Source organism: Trachymyrmex cornetzi, unplaced genomic scaffold, assembly GCF_001594075.2.
Source record: "Trachymyrmex cornetzi isolate Tcor2-1 unplaced genomic scaffold, Tcor1.1 scaffold26, whole genome shotgun sequence".
Lineage (NCBI taxonomy): Eukaryota > Metazoa > Arthropoda > Insecta > Hymenoptera > Formicidae > Trachymyrmex > Trachymyrmex cornetzi.
In genome coordinates, this window is record NW_017297270.1 from 1,130,501 (window position 1) to 1,155,705 (window position 25,205).

Below are 25,205 nucleotides of genomic sequence, written 5' to 3' on the forward strand. Positions count from 1 at the left end.
AAGTCAGAACATCAGAAGTCTTGACCAGTCTTAACCAAGTCGTTCAAGTTGGCTATTGGCCAACTTCACCGATTATGACTTAAAATCGCTTAGAACTTCTGATTGTAATCAGTAAATAATTCAAATAATCGTAAAAAGTGATAAAAAGCACGTAAAGCCCATAAGTCATAATCGGTGAAGTTGGCCAGTAACCAACTTGAACGACTTTTGTTTAATCTGTTCTTATTTCAAGAACACTGTCTAAAGGCCCGTCTACAATACACGGAGTAAGAAGTAAGAGTAAGAAATTGACGGGCCTTAAGGCGTCGTCTACAATACACGGAGTAAGAAGTAAGAGTAAGAAGTTGGCCAATCACAGTCGATTATTCTTCTCACATTCGACTGTGATTGGTCAATTTCTTACTCTTCTTACTCCGTGCATTGTAGACGGGCCTTAAAGTAAAGTCTTAAGACGCTAATACAGCCCTCTGGCCGGCATTCATAGTCGGTTCTTATTTTAAGGTCGTCTTAAATAATGTCTTAAGTCGTTATTGTCGTTAATGCGGCTCTCTGGTTCATGACATCTTAAGACTGTACTTAAGACACGGTTTTAAATATAAGATCCGTCTTAAGCCGATGAATACCGGCTTTCTGATTGATTCCTGACTTCTTAAGACTATACTTAAGATGGTCTTGAATATAAGATTTGACTATGAATACCACCCTATAATAGCTTTTTTTTTAGAAAACACTTTCTCGGAACCCCCCGGTCGGATATCCGACTCGAAGAAATTGTCTTCTCGGATATCCGATACTATATTCTGTCCGGATATCCGATATTCGATAATTTTACGATCCGGTGCATCCCTAATTTCGACGAAATTCACTTAGAAAAAAACAAATTTTTTTTAAAGGGGTTTCATCTCTTAAAAGTGCGATTGGGCATGTATACAGTATAAAAAAATACGTCTCTTATTTTTGTCTGAAGAACAACATACTAAAAATACTCATCAAAGTCGAAGAACAATAGTTGGGTCCCTTTCTTTGTCAGAAAATTTCCAGATTTTCTAGGTATTAAATACCCTGGTGACGTACGCATGTAACAACGGTTAGTTCAAATATAAATAAAATAAGGCAGCGACTTCGAGAATTCAAACTTTATTTCAAGCTGTTTATCATAATACAGAACAAAATAAAAGTAACAATTTCCACGTTCGAAGATGTGCTATCACGTGTCTGCTGTTTTATGAATAACACATCTTCAAATGCTATGCCGGTATTAACAATTGTCACAGCCACGAGATTTACATTTTTTGTAAACGGGTTTCTTTTTTAGTTCTTACAACTATCGATCGTTATTATCAGGGGCACTATTCTGTAAACGTTTTACACGCCTACCGACAGTTGCAGAATAATGCCCCTGAAAAGCAACTACACATATGTATATACATATGTACAACAAACCGCTAACATGTATTATACGAGACATTCTATCGTTAACATAATTTATCAGCTTACTACCGAACAATTTTTAAGCGTAATCTTGATCTATATCCTTTAGAGATATAAAATTATATATTTTAAAGATAGCCATGTTTTTAACACACTTCAAGAAGTTACTTCCAAATAGTAATGACCATAATTATAGCACAATCATACATTTATGTACATTTATACAGGGTGTCCTAGAATGATCGCCAAATATTTCGTGTGATGATAGAGCAGACCAAATTGAGTTGAAAAGTCACTAAAAATGCTAACTCATAGAATTCAGAGAATTTTTTAGTACTACATTTTCTTTTATTGGTAAAAATAGTTGGTAATAAAAAAAGTAGTATTAAAATATAGTACTAAAAAGTTGATAAAAAATTCTGAAAATATCTCTATATGAGAAGAAAATAAACAATTTTTGTTACTTGCTGTTTTTTTTTGTAAAGTTGATAGTACTTGAGTAAAAAATTATTGAAAACCAATGTTGCGATTTTTAGTAATTAATATCTTGTTAATTAACGCGAAAATTGTAAAATAGTAAAGGACTTTTCGACTCGGTTTAGTTCGCACTATCAGCACACGAAATATTTAGTGTTCTGGAACATCCTATATATTCACGAGTTATTCTCTAATTATAAAAACTAAATTAAACAGCTTTCAGACAACTCTAGACTTTTGGATCCTATATACCTAAAAATTCAGCTAATGTTCTTGATTTTTTAAGATTTAAATTGTCAAATAACTGATTTATGCCAGACAAAACAGCTAGTTTGCTTGCCAACTGAATGTGATTAATTGAATCTGTAAGAACTAATCATATTCAATCGCTCGGTGAGCAGGCTAACTGCTTTAACGAATACGCCTATCGTCTCTTTAACATTCTCATCTCTGATATCAAATATAAATAAAACATACAATTATTTATATATATAATTTAATATTAAAAATATATAAGTAATAAACCTGTAATAATAAAACTGTATTTTTTAGACATCTCATCATAAAACTGTTACATGTCGCATAATAAAATAATTTGTATTGTTACATTATGTACTGTTGGAAATAAAAAACACCGAGTTGAAAATTTTATTTAGAATTTAAGAGTTAAAATTCTAATTACATTAAAAGATTCATTTAAAAAACTACGGTCAACTGCGCGATTTGGCTATACAAATCTAAGATTTTCTACATTCACAATTAAATCTCAGTACAACTTCTGTTTATCTTACAAGCATTATGTGAAATAAGTAAATTTATTTCGTTTCAAATGAATATTTTCTTTCTCCAAAAAAATTTCTGTATTCTTCGACTCTGTTTTCTTTAAAAGATATATGTCCAAACGATTTCAAACGCAAGCATTGCATACCCTAACAGGATGATCCCATCCTCGGTGAGGTACAGGTTTACGATGTTGCGAACATTCCTGACACACGCCACGTCCGCAAGCTCTACAGTGATGTAAAGAAAGTATGGCAGAAAATTTCCGTTCGCAGACACAACAGCTAACCACTTCCGAATCCGGTATCCAATAAGATGGCCGAACGGAATCTTTTATAAAAGCTATACAAACCAAACATGTTCAGAATTTATCTGAGAGTTACACGAGTTCGTGATGTAATGTTTTTACTCACATTTGGAATAAGTAAATACTGTTCCAACGGCATTAAGAGTCGACATCACGTGCTCTGTCACTTTTCGCACGCCGACATCTTCCACAGGTTCGAGGGATTCATCGCTGGAACAATTTGTCTCTTTCTCGTAACACGTGTCACAAACTCGAACGGGCGAGTACCAGTTTCTGTTGGGTACGCATTTTGTTTTTAACGAACATTGCGCGCAAAAGCCCTCTCCACAATCGCGACAATGATGTTTGTCATCCGTCGGACTGAATGGAATTTTACACTGATAGCAGTATTTTATCTCATTGTTCGGTCGCCAATAAGACGGTGCCACTTGATCCGCGGCCCAGGCTTTCAGCACTTTCGCCGGTTGCAGAGAGACGTTTGTCACGGCTTCAGTGATGTATGAAACGCTATCGATAACTCGTTGTGCTGTGTTCTGGGTAGCTATAGAACGATTTGACTGAAAGAGAATATGGATATTGAAAAGCCATTTCATAATGAAATAGAAATGCATAAACGAAAAAATAATCATCTTAACAGGATCTAAAATAAGCATAAATTCAAATTCATTCATTTCAATTCATTCATTTTTTTAAGTTAATTAATCTATGTAGAATTAATTTCTATTTTAGCAGAATATATTGTACAATATTTGACTACAAATTTGCTACATATTGAAGATTTTATATAACAAAGAGAGATTGTGGAACAATTCCTGCAAAATTTGTTCGCCGTAAATAGATGGCAGATTTCCAAAGGCAGGAATGATCTAAAATAAGTGAAATATTTTCTTATAAATAGATAAAATATAGTTGTAGGCGTAGGATTTTTTAAATATGTTAATTCATTTGTTTAGAATAAATTTTAACTTTGCAGCTATTTTACACAATTCTCAACAAAAAATTATGTTACATTTTAGCCATTGTATCTATTTACAATAAAATATTTCACTTTACTTCTCTGTTTCAAACCATCCCTATCTTTGGAAATTTGGCACCGTTTATCCGTGGTAGAACAGCTTTACGGAAATTCTTTTTTTAATATTTTTTATTTAAAATCTTTAATACTTGGCAAATTTTTAGATATTATATAACATATCCCTAACAAAGGAATTAATTCGAGGTATACAGTATAATTAACTAAAAAAAATCTTGGATTTATGTTTATTTTAGATTCTGTCAAAATGAAGTAATCCTTAAGAACAAAAAAGCTTTTTACTTTCGATTCTTACCGTATTCCACACGTGAGTAATCTTTTTGCGTATGGCAACATCCTCTGCATTATTACCATACCAATACTGTCTGCTTTTGTATATTTCCCCGCAGTGTGGACAGTTTATGATGTATCCTGACCAAGCATTTTTAGCGAAACTATACCAGCTATTCTGATTGTCCTCGTAATACTGCCTGCTTACTTCAATTTCGTTTCCGTTCTTGTAACATCTTTTACATATGTATATCGAATTTTCATACTGACACTGGAATTTGCACCTATCATAACAAACACCATTAATCCAAGGAGTTGTATGATTAAAGCAGCATATAAAAAAACCTATGTACCAACCTATTATTACTACTGTGTGGTTTTCCTTCACTAAGATGTCCCATACTGTTGTTACAGCCATTATTACAACTTAGACATTTAATAGGACAAGTAAAATACTGGTCTGGGAATAGAGTATTAGAAACATTTTCTATTTCGTTAGATAGCTGATTGTTCAGATTCTTAAGTGTATTATACACTAGGTGCGGTTTTCTGGCTGAGCGAACTGTCGTGTTGTTCAATTCGTTCTCAATCGCGGATCGCAACTGTTCGTAATCCGTCGTGTCATTTACCATTTGCAAACCGATATATTTGATAGAGTTAAAAGCGTCAATCTCGAGGCTCATCTGCGCGAATTTAGCTTTCAGAATATCTTCCGCACTTTCTAATTCATCTGTAAAAGAATCGATCGATATATCATGTCACAATGATGAAACAATTATCAATCGTAATAAAGTTCTCAGTTTGAAATTACTGTCATTCTGAGAGAGTAGCAATATGTACTGTTGATCAAAGGTATGGTGTGTTTAGTTTCGTGCAGCACTATAACACTTGGTCCAAGCGTGCTCAACGAGGTAGAGATTCCTTCTTTCTGCCCTATCGTTTGTAAAGTGGCTTTAAAATGGTGACTGTAAGCACGCGATGCAGCGCCCAAAAATGTAAACAAATCCCTGTTTAATCTTTCGGAATGGATTCCATAAACCACAATATCGGAGACCGCGAGTACCTTGAGTAACAATCTCGTCCGTTCATTCTCATAACAAGTAATACCTATGTAAACAGAATAACATAATAATATAAACTTGTTCAATCTGGCACAGATAATTAATTTTATTTAAGAATAATAACATAAAATATGTTGTACCTTGTAAACCTTCCGTATCCAAGCAGATGACATTGAGAATTGGATCAAATGCTACCCAAACTCCTAATGTACAACAATTTTGCTCATTGGAGGTTTGAAATACTTCCTCGCCCTTGAAAAATATTTGGTTCATAGTATGACTTTTTCCATCACCTGTATTTCCAAATATCGACACAACTTTGACTTTAATGTTGTTTTCTGTACAGTTTAACTTTTTTAGAAACTCTTCTACATCAGGAACCTGCAGATTCTCCCGTCCATCGAGCAGCAGGAAACTCTTGTTGTTGTTATTATGGCACTTCATGCAAGAGTTCATCAGGAGATTCTTCTTCTTCGTGATAAGTAAGTTGGGACTAAAATCGGATAGTTTGTCAAAGTCGTTCATGCTGCTATTCAGACTCTTCATGATCGCTGGATCTGTCGGTTCCATCTTCAGGATCTCTCCCCAGGGTTTCCATAATGTGCTCATGATATTTGTTAAACCCGGCCGTTCCTTGAAAAAATTAATCAATCAAGACTTAAATCACTGCTAACTAGGACCATCACAGGATGACATCTTCTCGACGTCGGCGCATTGATAGGCAAACACAACGGCATCAGGCTATTAAACGAATACCCATGACCATGCGCAACTGCGTATATAAACACAGGAGATACCTACCTCTCCTATTCTCAAACTCGGCGCGGTGGCTCGGCGAGTGTTTAGGTGGAATCGAATTCGTACGGGAGACTCGCGGGAGAAAACCGTGACTCAGGAAAATCCATACGTAACGATCACATTGTCATTGTATACTCACGCGAGTCACGCATCTATCTATGGGTCGGTCTAAACAATTCCGACTAATCTAATCATTTGATCGTCAATTATAATTGGTTAATTCTAATGAAGAGCAAATGTGATTGGTCAGTTCCAATGTAACAATTGGTCGATTAAACGGAGTTGGTGAGATTAGCCCTGAGGATCAACCGCCGGTTTCTGCCAATCTGATCGATGAATCATCCGATTAGGGCGAATTGTCGATTCCTCAAATAAGTAGAATCTTTTGAGCGAGCACGTTGTGCGGAATCCTTCCGACGTTGAGACCAGTTGAGATGCGCCTTCAACTAAAATTTTAACGTCACGAGGGACGAGGATACGCGACACGCCACGCAGTGTACAGGATGCTTGCAAATTGTCTGCAAATATTGCTATGAATCACTGAATTTCCGTTTCCGCCAATTTGAATCGCGCGACTTTCCGTTTACCAAAAAAGGATACGTTATTCGGAACACGTTCTACAGGGTGTTCGCGATTTGTATAGGGGAATATATTTTTCTGCGTGTGAATTTTTTTTGTATGTAAAATACAAAATATAAAATACAAAAATAATATGTAATATAAAATTAAATTAAATTAATTTTTCGAATAAAATATAAAAAATAATATGTAATATATATGAAATATAAAAATTTTAATATATAATTTTTTTAAACATTTATAATATTATAAATAAAGATGTTCCAAATAAAGAAAACTAATTTGATACGTATGTTTAACTTCATATAACGATTTATTATTTTGATTTATTTATTTATTTATTTTTTTGCTAAAATTTAGCTTATTTTTAGTCTTTTTTGTAAAATTTAGCCTACTTGTAGAGTTTTTGAATTTTATAATATGATTTATTTTTCAGCTTATTTTTTAGAGTTTTTTTTTGTAAATCATCTAGCATAATTTCAGAATTCAGAGTTGGCGACACTGATCGTAGTGCCGCAAACATTGCGGTCCAATCAACGTCAAGCTAGCTCGATTCTGATTGGGCCACAACACTTGCGACGTTACTGCACTCTGAAAGGGAGAAAAGTGAAAGGTGTATAACAAAAGGTGTAATTCCTAAAAAAAGGAGAGGTTTGGTTTTTTTTATTGCCCTGAACTACACGTTAAAATTTTCTATTTCGCTTTCATTAAACTTTATTGTTATTCATGTATGTACATACTCTTGATACACTTGTATATCATACGTATTTGAAATTAAATAATCTGTAGATTATTTAATTTTAAGTATGTATGAATATATAAGTGCACATTACACGTACTAGTTGGAGGTTGGAGTCAGTTGGAGTTACAAAGCAGATGTAAAGGGCGGAAAACAGCAAACGCGGAAGGTGTCAGCCACTATCAGCCTTGTCAGGAGGTGCAGCCGGAAGGAGCAGTGGACATCGGCAAATATATATGAGTGTTAAACGCATCGTTTAACGAATTGCTTGCTACGTCCAGCGAAATCGTTGGACGAACAAGCGAGGTCGCTTCCGGTTCTTGAGTTCGCTTCCGTGATCCGACTATCGGCGATTTTCGTTCTTGACTCTTTATTTGCGTTTTGGACCTGGTTTTGTTCGAGTCACTATGAGTCACTGACACTGGTCAGCGGCATGCCATCGCCGTTATCGACGTCATTATCGTTGTCATCGTTGTCGAGAGGTGGCCACTCCCGGCTGAGCTCCGAGATATGCTCTCCGAATCCTTGTCCGTGGCAGTGATCCACCCCGGCAAAATTGTCGTTCTCGTCCACGCCAAGTGATCATACAATGGAGAATCAGGACGATCGGACGGTCAAAGCAAACGGAAACGGTATGTCACCATAGCAGTAGTCTTTATTTAGGTCCTTGTCGACATCGTCATCACGACACTCGGAAGAAAAAAAAAATACAAAAACAAGATATTTAAAAAAGTACAATTTATTCATTTGTCGGGCTTCTTTTGCGACGTCGCATATTTGTTAATGTAGAGAATTCCCTCACGATACGATTTAATTTCATTAAAAGTGTCTGTTATGATTCAGAGGATCCTCAGGCGAAGATCAGCCGATTGGAGTCAGAGAACGTTAAGATGCGAGAAGAGTTTAATGTACAAAGGGCTAAGATGAAAGAATTGTTCCTTCAGAAAGAAGGTATGTAGCATATACAACTCGAACCTTGGGCAAGTAGCTCTTTGGTAGTTTTATCAAGTCTAGAATCAATATATTTTGTAGAGGAATTAAAGCGGAGACTGGAGGAAAATATGGGCCTTCAGAAGGAAAATCTGAGACTGAAGAATGAGCTGGATGAGGCTAAGAGCCAACTAGTCGTCGCAGATCTTAAAATACAAAATCATATATTGATAGAGAAGAGGAAGGCTCAGGAAGAAATAGCGTCTTTACAACAAGTTATACATGAAACGGTGGAGGAGTCTTCTTGCTCGAGAAAACAGCTTGTTAGCGAAGTGTCCAAATTGCAATTGACTCTTTCTAAGCTCCAAGAAGAGAACGCGCTATTGAAAACACAATTGCCACGCGATCCGCCAACGGACGGACCACAAATCTCATTGTCTACAGTAACTAAAACATTAGCTAGAAAAGTGGTTTCACAATTAGGCGCGGACTCTTTATCTTTAGGTCCTGACAATTTAGAAGAAAGCATGCGGAAGGTAAAAAAATATGTACGTAAATCTAAAATTGCATGAAACATTTATAACCCTTGCACAATTAACCTTCTGTTGAGTGATCAAGTTGGATTTTGAAAACATAGTTGATATTTTGATTATGAGAATTCTAAAGGTAAATTGAAATCTACAATAAGTAAAATTCAACTCGACTTTTAGTAAAAATAGTTTCATTGTTAAAGTTTTTACAAGTATATAAGAATTTTTTCAGATTTTTATACAGTTAAGAACAATATAAAAATTTGCACTGAAGCTACTCACTTTGCTGATGGAAGGTGTAAAATTCCATATGACTGATGGAGGGTTAAATTTATATTCTTTTTGTGATATATTTAAGTGACACTAACATTTTTCTAGATACATTAAATTGCTTGTCTCTCAGTAATAATATTCATAATATTTGTTGCAAAGATAAAAACTGTGTAATTTCATAGGCGCAAGAAGATGCGGAAGTTTTACGTTCGTTGGTTGTGCCACTTGAAGAGGAAATAAAAGCTTTAAAAGAGAAACTAAGGTCAACCGATGATGAATTGCAAAAATGTAAAGAAGTTCTATTAAAGAAACGGCAGCAGGAACCTGGTTCCTTTGAGCCATCGTGTGATATGTGTGCAAACTACGAAGCACAATTAGTCAAAGTAGAAGCGACTGCCAAGAATTTAGAGAAGCAGCTGTTGGATTCACAACGTATGCTACAAGCTCAAAAGGAAGATCTAGCTAAGGAAGTTGAATTTCGAAAAGAGATGGAGGAAAAGTGGAATGAGAAGAAGGAAGAGCATAAAATCAAAGTTGCGGAACTCACTGTTACCTCGCAGACAGCGCAACAAAATTTATTAGAACTAAAGAAAACTTTTGAACAAATTCAAAGGAACGTATCGGAGGAACTTATTAAATTGACACGAGGCAGAGAAGAAGTACAGAGACATCTTACTGCGTAAGATGATCCTTTTCTGACAAATTTTTAGTAGCGCTACATATATACAAAGTTAAATTGCATATAAAAATAAGAAATACAGATAATATTATATTAGTATATTATTGATAAAGCTTTTTATTCCAAATGTACCGATATGTTTGCAGACTTCAGATGGAGAATGAAAATCTTGTAGGTAAACATAGCAAACATTCGCAACAACTTCAAAGTGAAAGCATCAACATGCCAAACACTGTTGAGGAATTGCATATGAGTCTTTTAAAGATGCGTGAGGATTTAATTACAGCCAAAGTAGCTCAAGAAGTTGCACAAGAGAAGGAAGAGACATTGCGATATGAAGTTACTTTATTGAGAGAACAAATGGAGCAAGAGAGTAGGGTTAAAGAACAGGATATTGCCGTTTTAAAGAATGAAATAAGCGGGTTGAGGTGAGCGGTTGTATATACTGACTTTATATGTGCGACAAAATTATTAACTGTGATTGTTTAATACCATAAACATTAACATAATTTTACTCTGTTGAATAATTTATAGAGCACAATTAGATAAATACATAAGAGATCATCGTACACTCGCTGATAGAGAAGAGAAACTTGATCGATTGGAAAAACAGCTACAGGAAATCCAAAAAGAGAAGAAGGATGCAGATTCAGTTATAAGTGAACTACGACAAAGAGTTATGAGTTTACAGCAAGAATTAGATACTAGTGAGGCAGTACAGAAAGACTTTGTTAGATTATCACAATCATTACAGGTAATAAAAATAATGTAAACAATGAATTTAAAGTTGTGTACGTGTGTATTTTATCGACATATAAAGTTGATTCAAAATTATCGAAAAAGTTTGTATATATAAATAAGAGATAGCTCATTATATATATTATAAATATTATAAACTCTAAGTAGAACTGTAATATACAAAGTAATAATTATTTTAATGATCACATATAGGTACAACTGGAAAGGATTAGGCAGGCAGGTAGTGAAGTAAGATGGCAACATGAAGAGGACGTTGAAGAGTGTCCTAGTTGCCATACTACATTTTCAGTTACAAAAAAGAAGGTAAATTGAAAAAGCATAAGTTAAATTACGATCTATATGCACACGCATATACGTAAATACGAGGTGTATCGTAAATAGCGTCCACTAATCAATACAGCTCTATTCCTGAGCCATTTTTTTTACAATACTCAATGAAACAAGTAATTACTAAGTAAAGCTAATTCAATTAGCCATTCTTTAAACGGACGCTTAGTGAGTTACGCGTCTGGTAGTGAGCACGGCATATGCCTAAAGCCTAAAGGATGACATCGATTTGATTATTCGATAATAACTGCTTCCTTGAGCATTGTAAAAAAAATGGTTCAGGATTTTTCGACTCAATTTTTGATCAGAAATAGTGCTGTATGATTAGTGGACTTTATTGGGCACTATTAAATGTTAAACGCCACACCGGTTCCTACAGACCGGCACCGAACTTTCCGTTTACACGCCATGCCGATCTCAAAAACTTTTTAAAATATTTAGATCTACTTCAGAAAACAAAATTGTATTGTTCTTTTGTGTGACGATTCATTAGTCATCCCAGCATCACTTTGTTCTCGTTCTTTTTATTTACTTTAGCTCACACTGCCTATATCTCTCCAGTTGACGATATTGTGCGACGTAAACGGAAAGTTAAACGAAATAGGTTCGGCACTTTGTTAAGATACATCCAGCGTTGTCATCCAGTCAGCAGACCAAAAAAGTGAAATACTTTTTAACAAAACTGCTTTTTAACAAAAAAAGGTGACAAAAAATAATCTCTTGAGCATTAAAATAATACCAAAAAAAAAGACATTTTTCATGAAAATTTTAGAATAATTTAAGCCATTTGAGCAAAGAAAAAACATTACTCTTATTTTCTCGTATGTTTTGGATAATTTAACATATGATAAGGCGAGTCTATTTTGCGTCAGTTTCAACCTTAAAGTAATATGAAAATTTACGATAAATTATATTTCTTTGCAATGACGTGCTTACACAACTATATCATACAATTATAATTACTTCTTGACAGCAGAATCTTCAAATATTCAATATGTGCTGTTTAAAAACAAATATTATGGTGAAGAATGGACGAAAAAGTCCTACCATATAGTAAATTTGTTTTCAGCATAAACTTCGAACGACAAAAGCCATTGAGTAGTTAAATTGAAAAGATGATTCATTTTAAAGATAATTATTCAGTAAAGAATACAAATTAATTTTTTAAAGTTTTTGTAATCCAATGTATTGTATGAAAATTTATTTTAAATATGATTTTAATATTAAAATTGCATATTAAGATAAATATTTTTTATTTGATAATTACAAATCAATTATAAAAAGTATTTTAAAATTAAACTAAAAATTTTTTTAATATTGGACAATAAAAATTCCTGCAAAAGTTAAATTCTGTTAATGTGTTTTTTGCTGGAAAATTATCAAAATATCTCAATTTTTACCCACAGTTAAGGAAGTTACTTTTAAAAAGTATTTCATTACCCATGCCGCTTGTCTAGCTAATCTAGCATTTAAATTGCGAGATGCAGAATAAAGCGGGGAGCACACTTTTGCATAACGCATAGAAAATCAACTAAACTCAAATGTTTATGTGATTGAAAGTTTGAGTACAACTGCATGAAAGTGAGATTGCATTCGAATAAATTATGATTAGCGCGCGCGCAAACGTTTGATCTTCTCATAAAATATTATTTTACTCACACGCAGCACATTGCTCTGCGAGAAATCAAATACTCGAGTCCTAATAATCACATGCTGAGACACTGGACTAATGTCCAATGAGTAACAGTAAGAGCAATCGTTATCAGACTAGATAAAATATGAATAAAACATTTAAATTTATATGCAAATTTCAAGTCACAGGAAAAAAAATGACTATAATGACTTAATTTGAATGATAGTGATTTTGTAATAACTTATAAAAAAAAAAACCGATAAAAAGTGATTTAAGTGACTGAATGGCAGCGCTGGATACATTCTGTATATATGTATAAGGATAATTCGCGTTGTTTGCATTTTTTGCACTCATCTTTATCTCATTTTAAGTGTAAAAATATTTGGGGATTTCATGTAACGGAATTAAAGAGGCTTAATGTCCATAGGTACATTGCCGTCACTGTGGCCATATATTTTGTCAATCTTGCCTCTCACACGTTGTGAACAGTGGGCCGAAACAAAGACCATCCAGAGTCTGTGATGTTTGTCATACTTTATTAGTGCAAGATACCGCACCATACTTCAGCCAAGAACCTCCACATACACCTGATTAAATGTTCTAAAGTTACGGGACTTTAACATAGTTTAACGAGATGTGCAATATCAGTCCGGTAATACGTTGACTAGTATCTCAAAACTATACCGATCATTAGGTGACTAACGATGACTCTCTTTTGTTTGCAGAGAGAAAGTTAGACGTGTTGATAGCATAAAAATGGGATTAGATAAGATTCTTATTACCTGAAAACCGGAGTGATATAAGAAATATCGTGTAAATATAAAGTTATGTATTACCTAATGGTTACTGTAATTTAAACAGATTAAAGCTTTTGAATGTATGTGAGTTATACAGAAGAATATTGTGAGTATTTATATTACATTATCTATCTTCATTTAATTACGGATCTCTCAGATCTTTGATTGAGAATTTTGCCAAGTCTATAAAAGAGAATATTTAACTGTTTGATAGAATATTTTTGGTTTACTTTAATTCTGTCTTTTTTTAATATAAAAAAATGGATTGATACTTTTAATAGTTGATAAAAAAAAAACAAAATAGAATGTACAACTAATTTAATTCATCTTATGACTGTTAGCTCTGATACAATAATTAATGACAATACAAGAGCAATTTGTAGTGCAGTTGATAACATGTAATCTATTTAAATTAAATTTTCATAAATTAATCATAATTTACACAATATCGCTAAATAGATTATGTATTGTCAACTACATCTTGAGCGCCTGTTACCTTTATATTGTCTGAATTTATTAGAGGCTTTACTATTTATTCAGTTATACAAGTTTACATTGGATAGATCACATATTCTATCATTTGATATCTATCTAAAGAGTGCCTAAATAAATTTTTTTAATTGAAATGATACGAATCTGCAAAAACACTTGTAAATAATTAGCGAGAATTTGAAAATTTTATGATCTCAAGATATCTCTAGGAGGAGTCCAAGGACACGCGCGCGTCTAGATTTTAATTATCTGTATTCATTATGGTATTTATACAAGAACAAACTGCTAGACAAAATATAGGATGTATATAGGAGGTATTTTTAAATTTAGATGTCAAAATTTTACAAAGTGAGAAGGTAACTTTATGTAGCAAAACAATGTTCAACAAATCGTTCATCGAGTTTTAATTCCTATTTCTTTAACTACATTACTGTTATAAACACAAGTGCTTGTATTTTGAATATTTTTTATTACTTAAAAATTATGCAATGCGTGAAGATCTACGATCAATGTAATTTTGAGATGAACAATGAATTAAACATATTATAAATGTGTTCGATAAACAATCATAAAAAAATATTTTATATGAAACCTGAGCGACTCTCTTTGAAAGTAGTTCAGTAATCATTAACGAATTGTAAAGTATAAACATGTGTATTATATCTGTATGTACACCCCCACACCCACCCATACACACACACGCACATACACAAACACGCACGCACCTGCATACAGATATGCATGTATATATTTATACTTTACGATTCACTACCATGCACACATGCGCGCACGCATGAACCAACACACAAACACGATGTCCCAAAATACTTGGGAAAATTTTCATGTGCAAATAGAACGGATTAAACTGAATCTTCGATTCTCTATCTGCACACGAAGATTGTCCCAAATATTCTGGAACATCCTGTGTGTGTATATGTGTATGTATGTGTATATATATGTATATATATATGTGTGTGTATGTACATAAAATGTATGCAAATCAGATTAAACATTAGCAAATTTATATTAAAATTTTATATATAAATACAAAATATTTAAAAAAAGATATTTTATCTGCAAAAATTTTTAATACATCGAAACATAACACAAAGACATCAAGTCTAAATATAATTCAGCATAAGCACAGTAACTCAACTAAAAAAAAGCCCCATCAATGTTTATATTGCAATATCATGACTAATAAAATTTATAAATTAAATTAATATTTTCTTACATCGTTTGAATTTAATATTATTGTATAACAAATCAAACTAACCAAGACTCCTTATAAATCAAAGAATTGGAAAGAATACGGTCGTTAGGAGTCAGGCGCAGAAGATGTCGCGCAAATAATACACTTATAAAGCTTGAAATTTCTTTATCTGGAGATACTGGTAGTGTCTCGGCGCTAAGCTTCGCGCAGCGACACTACCGTGGCTTTGAACAAACGCGCTTACATGTTTTGGCTCATTTTTGAGCCTTTCTTTCGTTCGTGATATTACTGAGAAGCTTAGTAGATTGAATAGCGAGCATATGAGGGTATCGTTTTATAGTGTTAATAAATTGAGTGAATTTATTAGGATACATAAGGAGACCCCTTACCTCGTGATAAGAAGTTGAAAGTTGTTTATAAGAGTATTCTTATAAACCGAGGAAGGCTCAAAAATGAGCCGAAACATGTAAGCGCATTTGTTAAATAAAGAAGTTTCAAGCTTCATAATTATATTATTTGCGCGACGTCTTCTGCGCCTGACTCCTAACGTCCGTATTCTTTCCAATTCCTTAATATTATTGATAATAATTCAATTTGTTTCTTATTTGATAGAGACACTACGCACGTGTTATAAAATATCGATATAAGAGATGAAATTATTAATTCATAAGACCAGATCAATGATTTACAAATTTCTACAATGATTTTCATACAATCCAGTTATAACTTTTTTCCTTCCTACTTTGGCCCAATGTCTTGTAAACGCAACGGAGACCAGCAAGTTGCTTGATGACATACAATGACATAAAATTTGATTTGAAAATTAGACACACTTATTGATATATCACATGGAAAAGAACACATTCATTACATTTGCGATTGGTTGTGGATGTTTTTGTACATCGATCGGTGGTTCTTCAGATTGAGCGTGTTTGTCTCTAAGCTCTTTCCAATGATTCAATGTATCTGTATATTCCGATATTTTCTCGTAATCCTCTAACTTATTGTACACATGTAAAAGTCCTCGGTAATCGTATTCTAAACCACTATAACCTTCTCCAAATAACTTCAAGCCTGTCAATGTGAAATTTGTGAAGTGCAATGGCATTTCGTGTCAGAATGGACTTAATTAAAATATATATACTTACTGATTGCGATACTACGACGGTAGAGCTTTTCGGCATCTCTGTATCGATTCATATGGAAATTATATAAAGAAGCTAAATGCCCTATACTCAAGCCCACTTCATAATCGTCAGGTCCTAATAATTCTTCTTTAATACCAATAGCTTTTAGGTGCATCATTTCCGCTTCCTAAAGCACACGCATGTTAAAAATACAAGAAAATAATAAAATATACAGTGTAAATATATAAATTACCTGAAACTTCCTCATACTCTGATATAAGCGACCCAGATTTCCGTAATGTTTTGCCGTTTGTACATTTCTTTCGCCGAATGCAGTTTTCGACATTTCTAAAGCGGATAAATGAAGACATTCGGACTTGAGTAAGAGATTTTGTTCCGACAATGGCGTGGATGCGTTATCTATAGCAATTTCTTCGAGAATAAGTGCCTTTATTCTTCTAGCGCTTGCAAGCATTAAATGATTCGGGGGTAAATGTCTTTCCATAATATCTATAGCTATTCCAGCGTGTTCACTGCAAAACAAAAGTAAATTGTACTGTTAATATACAATAAATCGAATGTATTTCTAATTAATTACCTTGCATCGTCAAATCTGCCGGAACTATATTCATGTACATAGAGAGCGTAAGCTAAGTCTTCGTGTGCCAAAGCAACATGAAGATTAGTCCTGCCGAAAATCGTTCTTCTAATATCTAACGCAGTCTAAAGTATAAGACGAAACGTTTTACAATCGTCTTCACAAAAGATTACGAAGATTCATAAAGAACTCTAAAGATGAATACCTTGTATATAGTTACACTATTGCTGATACTATCGAAGTTTAGTAAGAAAAATCCATAATCGATGAGAACGTCGCTATACTTTGGATGATCCGTATCGAATATTTCTCTCGCAAGATATACAGCTTCTTTGATCAATAAATCAGCTTTCTGGAACTCTCGTTTCACAACGCACGACTTTGCCGCTTGTCTCAGAACGTCGACAATAATTCCCGCGGGAAGCGACGGTCTTAATTCTTTTAATGCTAGTGTACTCCAACTGGATGATAGGCAGTATTTAATTAAATGTTAGAAATATATATATATATACATATATATATATATAAAGTATTACTTAAAATAAGTATGTTATTTAATATCATTAAGGATCAATTTATAGTCTGATTCAATTTCAATTCTCAATTTATATCGCAGTATTTTTCAACCTTTTTTTAATTCGCGGTACATTAAATAGCAAGCCAAATTTTTGAGATATACTATTATAATTACGTTTCAATGCTCAATATAAATCTTATCAGATATTTTCAACACGATATTCAAAAATAAAAAGTAAAGTTCAACAGTTATATTTTGTATTCTATTCTTTTTAAAGTAATTTTATTACAATGGCGTTTCGTTAAGAATATTCGATAAATACTTCAAAATAATAACAAAATTATAAAAAAAATTATAGATTATTCTAAATTGCATTAAAAAGTAATATAACAAAAACTGTCTGGATCTTAGTTAAAATTATTTCAATAAATAGTATTTTTTAAATCTGTACTCTAATAGAAATGTATTATAAAATAAATGACAATTTTTTTAAATACAAGTACTTTAGGTATTCAAGATTATTTATGTAAAGTTACATTGTGATACAGAAATTGTCTAGTAAATAAATAAAATATTTGTAATTAATCGGTGAATGCAACCTTGCATACGTTATTCTGAGAGAATAAAGTATTTATTTAAAACATTTAATTTTTTATTTTTTAAATTTTAGTTTACAACAAAAATAATAAATAAAGTAAATAAATTAAAAATGTTCAATAAAAACAGAATGTTACACAACTTTTATATACTTTGTTCAAAGTCCAAATATTAACATATATGCTATTAATATATAGCTATCGAACATTCTTAAGCGCATGATACACATAATAAATTATTTTATTCTTGCTGTTCACCGAAACAAAGATAAAACAATACGCGCATCATGCGTTTTACAAAACGTAATCATCCTTTACCGTCTTTAAAATTTCTGCAGCACACTGCAGTTGAAAAATCCTGTTATATTGGTTTATAAAAAAAAGTCTGATTAACTTCTGGCGATTGTAATCTATTTCGGAAATAACAAATATTAGGTAGGAGTGCACCTATGAGCTTCATCGTATTCACTGCGTATGTAGAATAGTACACTGAACTCTGCAAAAAGGGCAGCGTGATTGCTATTATTGTATAATTGTTCCTTGCTTTTTAACTTTTCTATCATTTCCATGGCAAGCTGATGAGTCTCCGCAGCCCCGTCGAAATCGCGGTATGCTGCTTGTGCATGTAACAGCCTGAAATGTATTGACAGAAGATTATATTTAGCCTATTAAAAATTTGATCGGTTTGATTGAGTGACAAATTGTAACACCCGATGCTCTAAAAATCTGTCAACTAAATGGCTCACGTATAGATAAACTATGGCGTATGAACTTGATGCGTACGTGTCTTTTGATACTCGCAAATGATGGGGTACTAGTAAGTTCAAAAAGATCCTGGAATTGATTTATAACATAAGGTTTGTTCGCATTGTTTGTAGATGTGTGCGTATCAAGCATTTGCAAGATCGAATCTTCAATAATATATTCGAAAATGAATTGAATTGAATTTGAAATTTTTGCGTCAAATCGAATCAATTTTTTATGTGAAAACGAATCGAATTTGAATCAAATTTTCTCGAATTTATATTAAAATGAAGCAAATAAAAAAAAAAGCGAATTCAAAATTAAACCAGTGACTCGAACTTTCGAATCTTTCATATTCGAAATCGAATCAAATCCACTATGATTCGAATCAATTCAATATGAATTCGAACTATTTGCACATCTCTAGTTGTTTGCGCTTTTTACACTCGGTATCTTCGCGAAATTCTTTTTCTTTAATGTCCAAATATTTATCTGAATAAATATATTCTGAAATTTATTTTCAATTTCATAAGTCAACTTGCTCTATATTTTCATTACTTATTACGTTATTCGATACAGCAAGCCTGTCCAACTTTTGTTTCGGAGCTAAAACACAAAAACCAACAACGCAAAAAAATTCAATATGAGTAAGATTTCAGGGACTGTAAAGTGTTGATTGTGATCAGGGATTGTAAAGTGTTAACTATTGAGTAAAATATTGTATAAACATGATTAAATCCAGTTTTACGACAACTGATGTTATAAAATAAAATTTAATTAGTGATAGATTTTACGTCAGTAAATTGATAACTACAGATTAAATACTTCCAAGAGTTTTAAAAACGTTAGCTCTGCTAGTATTACATGTGGTCAGCTTTGAAAGAAATATAAATAAATGTATAAAGGTAGGATTAATAAAAGTAGGATTAGTTATTTCTGTTAGAAACCAATTATGGGAATTTTTTGAACCTACTAACATGTATGTTAACGTTCTTACTTGTGACAACAATCTAATGTCCTACTCCATTCCTTTGGGGTCTGATTGTGGTCCATACATAATTGCTTGCAAGCTAACAACACTTCTTCGCTTTCCGAGTACCAGCCAGCATCACTAAGAAATCCACCAAGTCTCAAACCCAGATTTATTAATTTATCAATTTCCTGTGGTAAAGGACTCTCTCTTGCTTGGAAACAGCACATGTTGTAACTGATGACCAGATGTTTCGCTATCCTTATTTTATGATCCATCGGCGCCTTTAGTTCCAAAAATATAAAAATGCCAAGTATTTTCTGATGTTGGAAAAAAAGTGACATAAGACAGCCTCTTTTATTTTTATAAATATAGATTAACTTTAATCTCGGTTTAACTTACTTTTTATCTTTTTTTGGTTCTAGGAATTTGAAAAAGATAAAAGAGTAAAAGTAAGTTAATCTATATCGATAGAGACTGACATTAGAGTGATGTCTAGACTAAATTTTGATTAATATAATCGGTGAATAACTATCAAATTGTATTTGAAATTTAAATGGAAATAATTTTTATTTAACATATGGAAAAAAAGATTAGACTAGAAATGACGAATTGAAAATTTGCTCTAGGCAATTCTATCGCTTGAATTAATTACCGATTAATTTAATCCGAGTTTGGTCCAAGTTCTTGAGAACATGTACTGGACAGGCTCACCTGAAATATTTTTAGGAGTTGTAATCGACGATTGGTGACCTTGAGCATCTTGGAGAAAGTCTCCAGATCGCTCAATTCTGCTCCCAATATACATAGTCTCCTCTCTGTGTATAACTGAAAGAGATCAGACCGATAGAAACCAAGGGTACGTCAAACGTTATTATTAAGCACACACGATGGAGTCAATCGGAGTCAATCGAGGAACGAGATTGGCCAATTGGAAGAATCAGTGAGAACGCGTCGAATTCGTCGTGCCGTGGATGTCGGGTCCTCGACACGACACTCGCGAGATCGTGGATGATCGCGGGTCGTCGTCGTCGTCGTCGTTGGGAACGCAGAGCGTTCGAACGGTATCGTTCCTGTTATTTCACGACGAGGCGAGGAGACAGTGAAACAAGCGTGGCTATCATCGCACGCAGGTGACTCCGATCGACGGGAGCCCTCCTCTCCCCCGTGACCCTGTCGTCGTCACGCCGACGACGGCACAGCTTGACGTCCTTTTTACCTGATAGTAGAGATCGAATCGCACGCTCTTGGGTAGGTCGACGAGGTATGGTTTGTAGATGCGGAACCTGTCGACCACTGCGGACACGCACAAATGGTACAGGCTCCTCGTGGAAAACAACCGTGGCTCGCATCCATCGGCCATTTTCGCGAACGGCCTTTTTTTGATTAATCACCAACACAATCTCGGGTGTTGTAACTGGTTGTAACCCTTACCCGCACCTGTGGTGTGGTGCGCGTTGGTGCGCGTGCGTGTGCGTGCGGAATGTGCGAGCGAACGGACGGTACGTCGCGCGATAAGAGACAGAGATGTCGCGTTTTTTCCCTCGACAGCCGACAGGTTGCGAGCGCACACCGCGAAACCGCGTGGTGCCCTCGCACCTGAGTCGAACCTTCTCAAATCTACTGTTCTGTCCTTCCGGGTTCCAAGACTTCCGAGTTCCGGATCGAATCGAGCTCTGATCCGAAGCTACAGGGTGTCCGCGACATTTGCGACTAAACAGATGACAGATCTTTCGACCAATGGGTGAATGGGCTTCCCTTCTTTCATAGCATCAGCTGATTGGTTGAAAGAGAAGGTTATGTGATTCGGATTTCGAATGAAACGGGCATTATAGTAGGACCTTCTTGACATTTTCAACAAGAGGCGCCAGAGGCACAGATGATACAGTGGTTGCGTTCGGAAACGTCACCCGAGTGGCCTTTTGTGTCAAGGTAAATTTTCACGAGCTGCTCAAACCGGCTGTTTCAGCGACAAAAAGAGTCACATGGTCAAAATTGACGAATATCAAGCGTCCATTTTGGTCACGTGATCCTTTTTGTCGTTGAAACAGCCGGTTAGAGTAGCTCGTGAAAATTTACCTTTAGAGAGAATCAAGAGAGAATGGAGCGAATAGTGTTTCTCTTCTCTAATTAGTTCTGCCATTATAGTGCAACTTTCGCAAATGTGCATATGCATATGTATAGTTGGTTATTAAAAGGTTGCAATCAAAGACATATAGAGATACAGAATTCCGATGATACGAAGCAAAATCCATCGGAATCCTGTTTTCTGATTGGTTGCAGACCGTCGTACGACGCAAATCGGATGCAGGGTGAATCCAGCATAAGAACCAATCACTCGGAGAGCAAGCTGCGTTCCGAAACCCATCGAAGAAAAAGTGTTGCAACCAAAGACATATGCTGATTCACCCTGCATCCGATTTGCGTCGTACGGCGCTCTGCAACCAATCAGAAAACAGGATTCCGATGATACGAAGCAAAATCCATCGGAATCCTGTTTTTTGATTGGTTGCAGAGCGCCGTACGACGCAAATCGGATGCAGGGTGAATCCAGCATGAAGGTAAATTTTCACGAGCTGCTCTAACCGGCTATTTTAGCGACAAAAAGGATCACGTGATCAAATGGACGCTTGATATTCATCAATTGTGAGTCCGCTCTACTCTACTATACAATGGCTGCGTTCAGCAGACTCAACAGTTTTGCAACCGTTTTGTGATTCTTCGCTGAGATAGGACTATTCCTTTAAATCTAAAAGTATAACTCCGGATCTACAATAGGGTTTTAAGCATTAAGCCATAAGAAATGGGCGAATCACAGTCGCTTATTTTTCTCGGATTCGACTGTAATTGGTCAGTTTCTTACAGCATAAGGCATAAAACACCTATTGTAGATCCGGACTAATCCAATCAATGCGACGAATCATAAAACGGTTGCAAAACTGTTGGGTCTACTGAACGCAGCCATTTTCAGCACTGGCAGTGAATTTTGGAGCACAGCTTAAAATTAATCGAAGTTGGTCGAAGTGGCCCTCATTGAGTTGGCAACATTGTTGGGATTACCATCACATTTCATAGGTAAATTCGTGACGTTACGAAGACGTTAAGAAAGAGAGATATTGGTGTTTGTTTCATTTCAGTGCTAACGTTAACTGATTGATACATCGACTTGATATCGTGAGTGCAGTGATCAGCTGTGGTCAGCAGATTATTATGGATCAGGAAGACTATTTGACGATACTGAAAATTCTTATGATAGGCGAATCCAATGTAGGGAAATCGAGGTAATTTGCAAAGTGCAATTCATTCTCGCACCGAAACTATAATCGGCGGTACTACGGTATTTCCAGCATACTCCTGAGATTCACTGAGGATGAGTTCTACGAAAACATGCAGAGCACAGTCGGGATGGACTACAAGACAAAGCAGGTTACCATCGACGACAATGTAGTGAAACTTGCTATTTGGGTTTGTAATCACAGTTATATTTTTGCGACAAGAGGATAACTTAATCTATGGAGTGTATTATGATTTATTAAAGCGCGCTATTTACAGGACACCGCCGGCCAGGAACGATTTCGCACATTAACACCGAGTTATTACAGAGATGGTCAAGGTGCTATCCTAATGTATGATGTTACGGATCGAAATACCTTTGTGAAATTGGAGACATGGCTCAATGAGTTGAATACATACTGCAATAAAACAGATATCATCAAGATGGTAGTAGGCAATAAAATAGACTTGTCAAATAGAGAGGTGAGCACCGAAGAAGGTCTACAATTTGCTAGAAGGCACCAAACTCTATACATTGAGAGCAGCGCAAAAACAGCAGATGGCGTAAAATGTTGCTTTGAAGAACTTGTACAAAAGGTATATCAGAATTTACCTAGTAATTATAATTTTATGTACAATACGATTCAGTGAAGATTACAATTACTTGGTAATTAAAAACATTCTGTTGTTTTTATAGAACTACGAAATTTAGTATATATATGATGTAAAAAATTTAATAGATTGCATTATAATACCAATAACATTAAAAACAAGAATTGCAGAATCTACTTACAAAAAAACACTTTATACAATTTAAATCTTTGTTAAGATCTGATAATCAGGATATTCAAAAATAACTTGCATGAAGATAATGCCCTCTTTCCACTTAGCGCCAGTGGATCAGTTATAACTGATTATCATTACAACTTATTCATTTGTAATATATTTTTACTTATTTAGGTAATTACTTAGAATCGCTTTCTTACCTCAAATTTTAATAAAAATATATTCATTCAATGTATATTCACTCAAAATGAAAGAATGCAGTAGAAAAACACAATGATCTGTCTGAAATAGTTATTAGGAGTTAAAGTTTGAGTTTTGCGAGTTGAATTATCGCATTTTTCTGCCAAATTCTTTTATTTTGAGTAAATACACATCGAATGAGTATATTTTTATTAAGATTTGAGGCAAGGAAGCGATTCTAAATATTTATCCTTATTTATAGAACTATATAAAATATGACATTGTGTATGTAATAGATTATACAAACACCTGGTCTTTGGGATACTTATTCTACACGACTATATGACAACGGTACTATGGGTGGTGCAAGGCATCGAATGGGAAAGAGAGGAATGCAGTTGAGTAACGATCATCCACAGCAAGATGCGTATTCAAACTGTTATTGCAGTTTGCTGTAATCGACTGTGAAAAGTATGTGTGCTGATAACAATAGTGTATACAATGTGTTAAGTTTGAAAATCTTGCGCGAAAAGTATTTTAATTTCGAGGGATAAACACATTGAGTGTAATTTGGAAAGGATCAAGCTTAATAAGTCACCACTTCATACAAGCTATATATTCAGTTTGTGCAAAACTTATCAGAAGATAAGCATGTACATACTTGCTTCTATCAAGTACACATCTAAACGTACAAACTATCGTTAGAGACTAAGTTGAATCTGGCTTAGAAATCTATGATGTCGAGCAAAATTTTGTGTTTGTGTAAATACATGATTTACAAATACTAAAGAAGTATTCGTAGACACACTCAAGACATTTGTATGGACCCTAGTCGGTGGCTGTGTGTGTCGATCACGTTTTTGTACCAGTGAATTCGAACATTTTTATAGTCTTTTCGATTGTGTTTGATGTTTTATATTTTGCACATATACGTGCGCTTGACGCATATCATTGTTACATTTGAAAAACCTGTATTATAATGTAAAAATATATCTAAGAATGTTGTTTCATTACTTTGTCGATTGTGTGTGCTAATTTGTAGGTGCCATAATATGTATCTCTTATCGGAAATATATACGCGCCGAGAAAGTGGTGAGTATATATTTTATATAGAGATTTTAATACAATTATATATGATAATGGTATATAGTGTATCCCAGAATTTGTATATTATATACGGAATGCAATTCTCTGCCCCCAGAAAAAACTTCATCCTTTGACAAAATTATATTCTAGTAATAATGTTTGAATGAGTAATTTAAAGTTAACGAAATTTAAAATGCTCTAAATTACAAAATTAGGGATA

At 34.2% G+C, this 25,205-nt stretch overlaps 4 protein-coding genes across 7 annotated transcripts; 2 read left to right on the plus strand and 2 right to left on the minus strand.

The window, feature by feature from the left end:
- Positions 1 to 2,578: 2,578 nt before the first annotated feature.
- Positions 2,579 to 6,404, minus strand: LOC108761670 (zinc finger FYVE domain-containing protein 1). The gene is made up of 7 exons (XM_018508330.1): positions 6,161 to 6,404; positions 5,500 to 5,992; positions 5,139 to 5,405; positions 4,656 to 5,028; positions 4,324 to 4,582; positions 3,102 to 3,552; positions 2,579 to 3,030 (listed from the first exon to the last, which is right to left on the minus strand). Exons 2-7 carry the CDS (start codon positions 5,966 to 5,968, stop codon positions 2,816 to 2,818), a joined length of 2,034 nt encoding a protein of 677 aa, XP_018363832.1. The 5' UTR covers positions 5,969 to 5,992; positions 6,161 to 6,404; the 3' UTR covers positions 2,579 to 2,815.
- A 977-nt stretch (positions 6,405 to 7,381) lies between these two features.
- On the plus strand, positions 7,382 to 13,497 carry Rbpn-5 (Rab GTPase-binding effector protein rabaptin-5). Of its 4 annotated transcripts, XR_001940139.1 has the most exons (10): positions 7,383 to 7,464; positions 7,579 to 8,107; positions 8,319 to 8,426; positions 8,508 to 8,953; positions 9,391 to 9,887; positions 10,034 to 10,315; positions 10,422 to 10,641; positions 10,839 to 10,949; positions 13,034 to 13,258; positions 13,332 to 13,497. XR_001940139.1 is itself a non-coding variant. In XM_018508442.1 (9 exons), the coding sequence occupies exons 2-9, from the start codon at positions 8,065 to 8,067 to the stop codon at positions 13,199 to 13,201; spliced, it is 1,872 nt and encodes a 623-aa protein (XP_018363944.1). In that variant the 5' UTR covers positions 7,382 to 7,464; positions 7,579 to 8,064. The 4 variants fall into 4 exon arrangements, 3 of the variants coding, with proteins under 3 accessions (XP_018363944.1, XP_018363943.1, XP_018363945.1); XM_018508442.1 differs by lacking the exon at positions 13,332 to 13,497 and having other exon boundaries at positions 7,382 to 7,464; positions 8,322 to 8,426; positions 13,034 to 13,201; XM_018508441.1 differs by having other exon boundaries at positions 13,034 to 13,497.
- Positions 13,498 to 15,646: 2,149 nt separating this feature from the next.
- On the minus strand, positions 15,647 to 21,370 carry Pat1 (Protein interacting with APP tail-1). Its single transcript, XM_018508328.1, has 9 exons — positions 20,880 to 21,370; positions 20,375 to 20,488; positions 19,688 to 19,944; positions 18,394 to 18,579; positions 17,039 to 17,294; positions 16,834 to 16,958; positions 16,489 to 16,768; positions 16,257 to 16,422; positions 15,647 to 16,182 (listed from the first exon to the last, which is right to left on the minus strand). The coding sequence occupies exons 1-9, from the start codon at positions 21,021 to 21,023 to the stop codon at positions 15,953 to 15,955; spliced, it is 1,758 nt and encodes a 585-aa protein (XP_018363830.1). The 5' UTR covers positions 21,024 to 21,370; the 3' UTR covers positions 15,647 to 15,952.
- Positions 21,371 to 22,711: 1,341 nt separating this feature from the next.
- Positions 22,712 to 24,889, plus strand: LOC108761678 (ras-related protein Rab-18-B). Its single transcript, XM_018508343.1, has 4 exons — positions 22,712 to 22,941; positions 23,008 to 23,125; positions 23,213 to 23,530; positions 24,196 to 24,889. The coding sequence occupies exons 1-4, from the start codon at positions 22,871 to 22,873 to the stop codon at positions 24,355 to 24,357; spliced, it is 669 nt and encodes a 222-aa protein (XP_018363845.1). The 5' UTR covers positions 22,712 to 22,870; the 3' UTR covers positions 24,358 to 24,889.
- The last annotated feature ends 316 nt before the right edge of the window (positions 24,890 to 25,205 follow it).

Bases quoted from the DNA above. Each gene is read 5' to 3' on its own strand.
- LOC108761678 (XM_018508343.1), top strand. From the start codon at position 22,871: ATGGATCAGGAAGACTATTTGACGATACTGAAAATTCTTATGATAGGC. The intron at 22,942-23,007 runs GTAATTTGCAAA...CGGTATTTCCAG, and splicing joins TCCAATGTAGGGAAATCGAG to CATACTCCTGAGATTCACTG. The intron at 23,126-23,212 runs GTTTGTAATCAC...CGCTATTTACAG, and splicing joins TAGTGAAACTTGCTATTTGG to GACACCGCCGGCCAGGAACG.
- Rbpn-5 (XM_018508441.1), top strand. From the start codon at position 8,065: ATGGAGAATCAGGACGATCGGACGGTCAAAGCAAACGGAAACG. The intron at 8,108-8,318 runs GTATGTCACCAT...GTTATGATTCAG, and splicing joins GGTCAAAGCAAACGGAAACG to AGGATCCTCAGGCGAAGATC. The intron at 10,316-10,421 runs GTGAGCGGTTGT...AATAATTTATAG, and splicing joins AATGAAATAAGCGGGTTGAG to AGCACAATTAGATAAATACA.
- Pat1 (XM_018508328.1), bottom strand. From the start codon at position 21,023: ATGGCCGATGGATGCGAGCCACGGTTGTTTTCCACGAGGAGCCTGTAC. The intron at 17,295-18,393 runs GTGCACTCCTAC...CCTATCATCCAG, and splicing joins GAATACGATGAAGCTCATAG to TTGGAGTACACTAGCATTAA. The intron at 16,959-17,038 runs GTATTCATCTTT...CTTATACTTTAG, and splicing joins ATAGTGTAACTATATACAAG to ACTGCGTTAGATATTAGAAG.
- LOC108761670 (XM_018508330.1), bottom strand. From the start codon at position 5,968: ATGAGCACATTATGGAAACCCTGGGGAGAGATCCTGAAGATGGAACCG. The intron at 5,406-5,499 runs GTACAACATATT...CTGTTTACATAG, and splicing joins GGATACGGAAGGTTTACAAG to GTATTACTTGTTATGAGAAT. The intron at 5,029-5,138 runs GTACATATTGCT...ATTCTTTTACAG, and splicing joins CACCATACCTTTGATCAACA to ATGAATTAGAAAGTGCGGAA.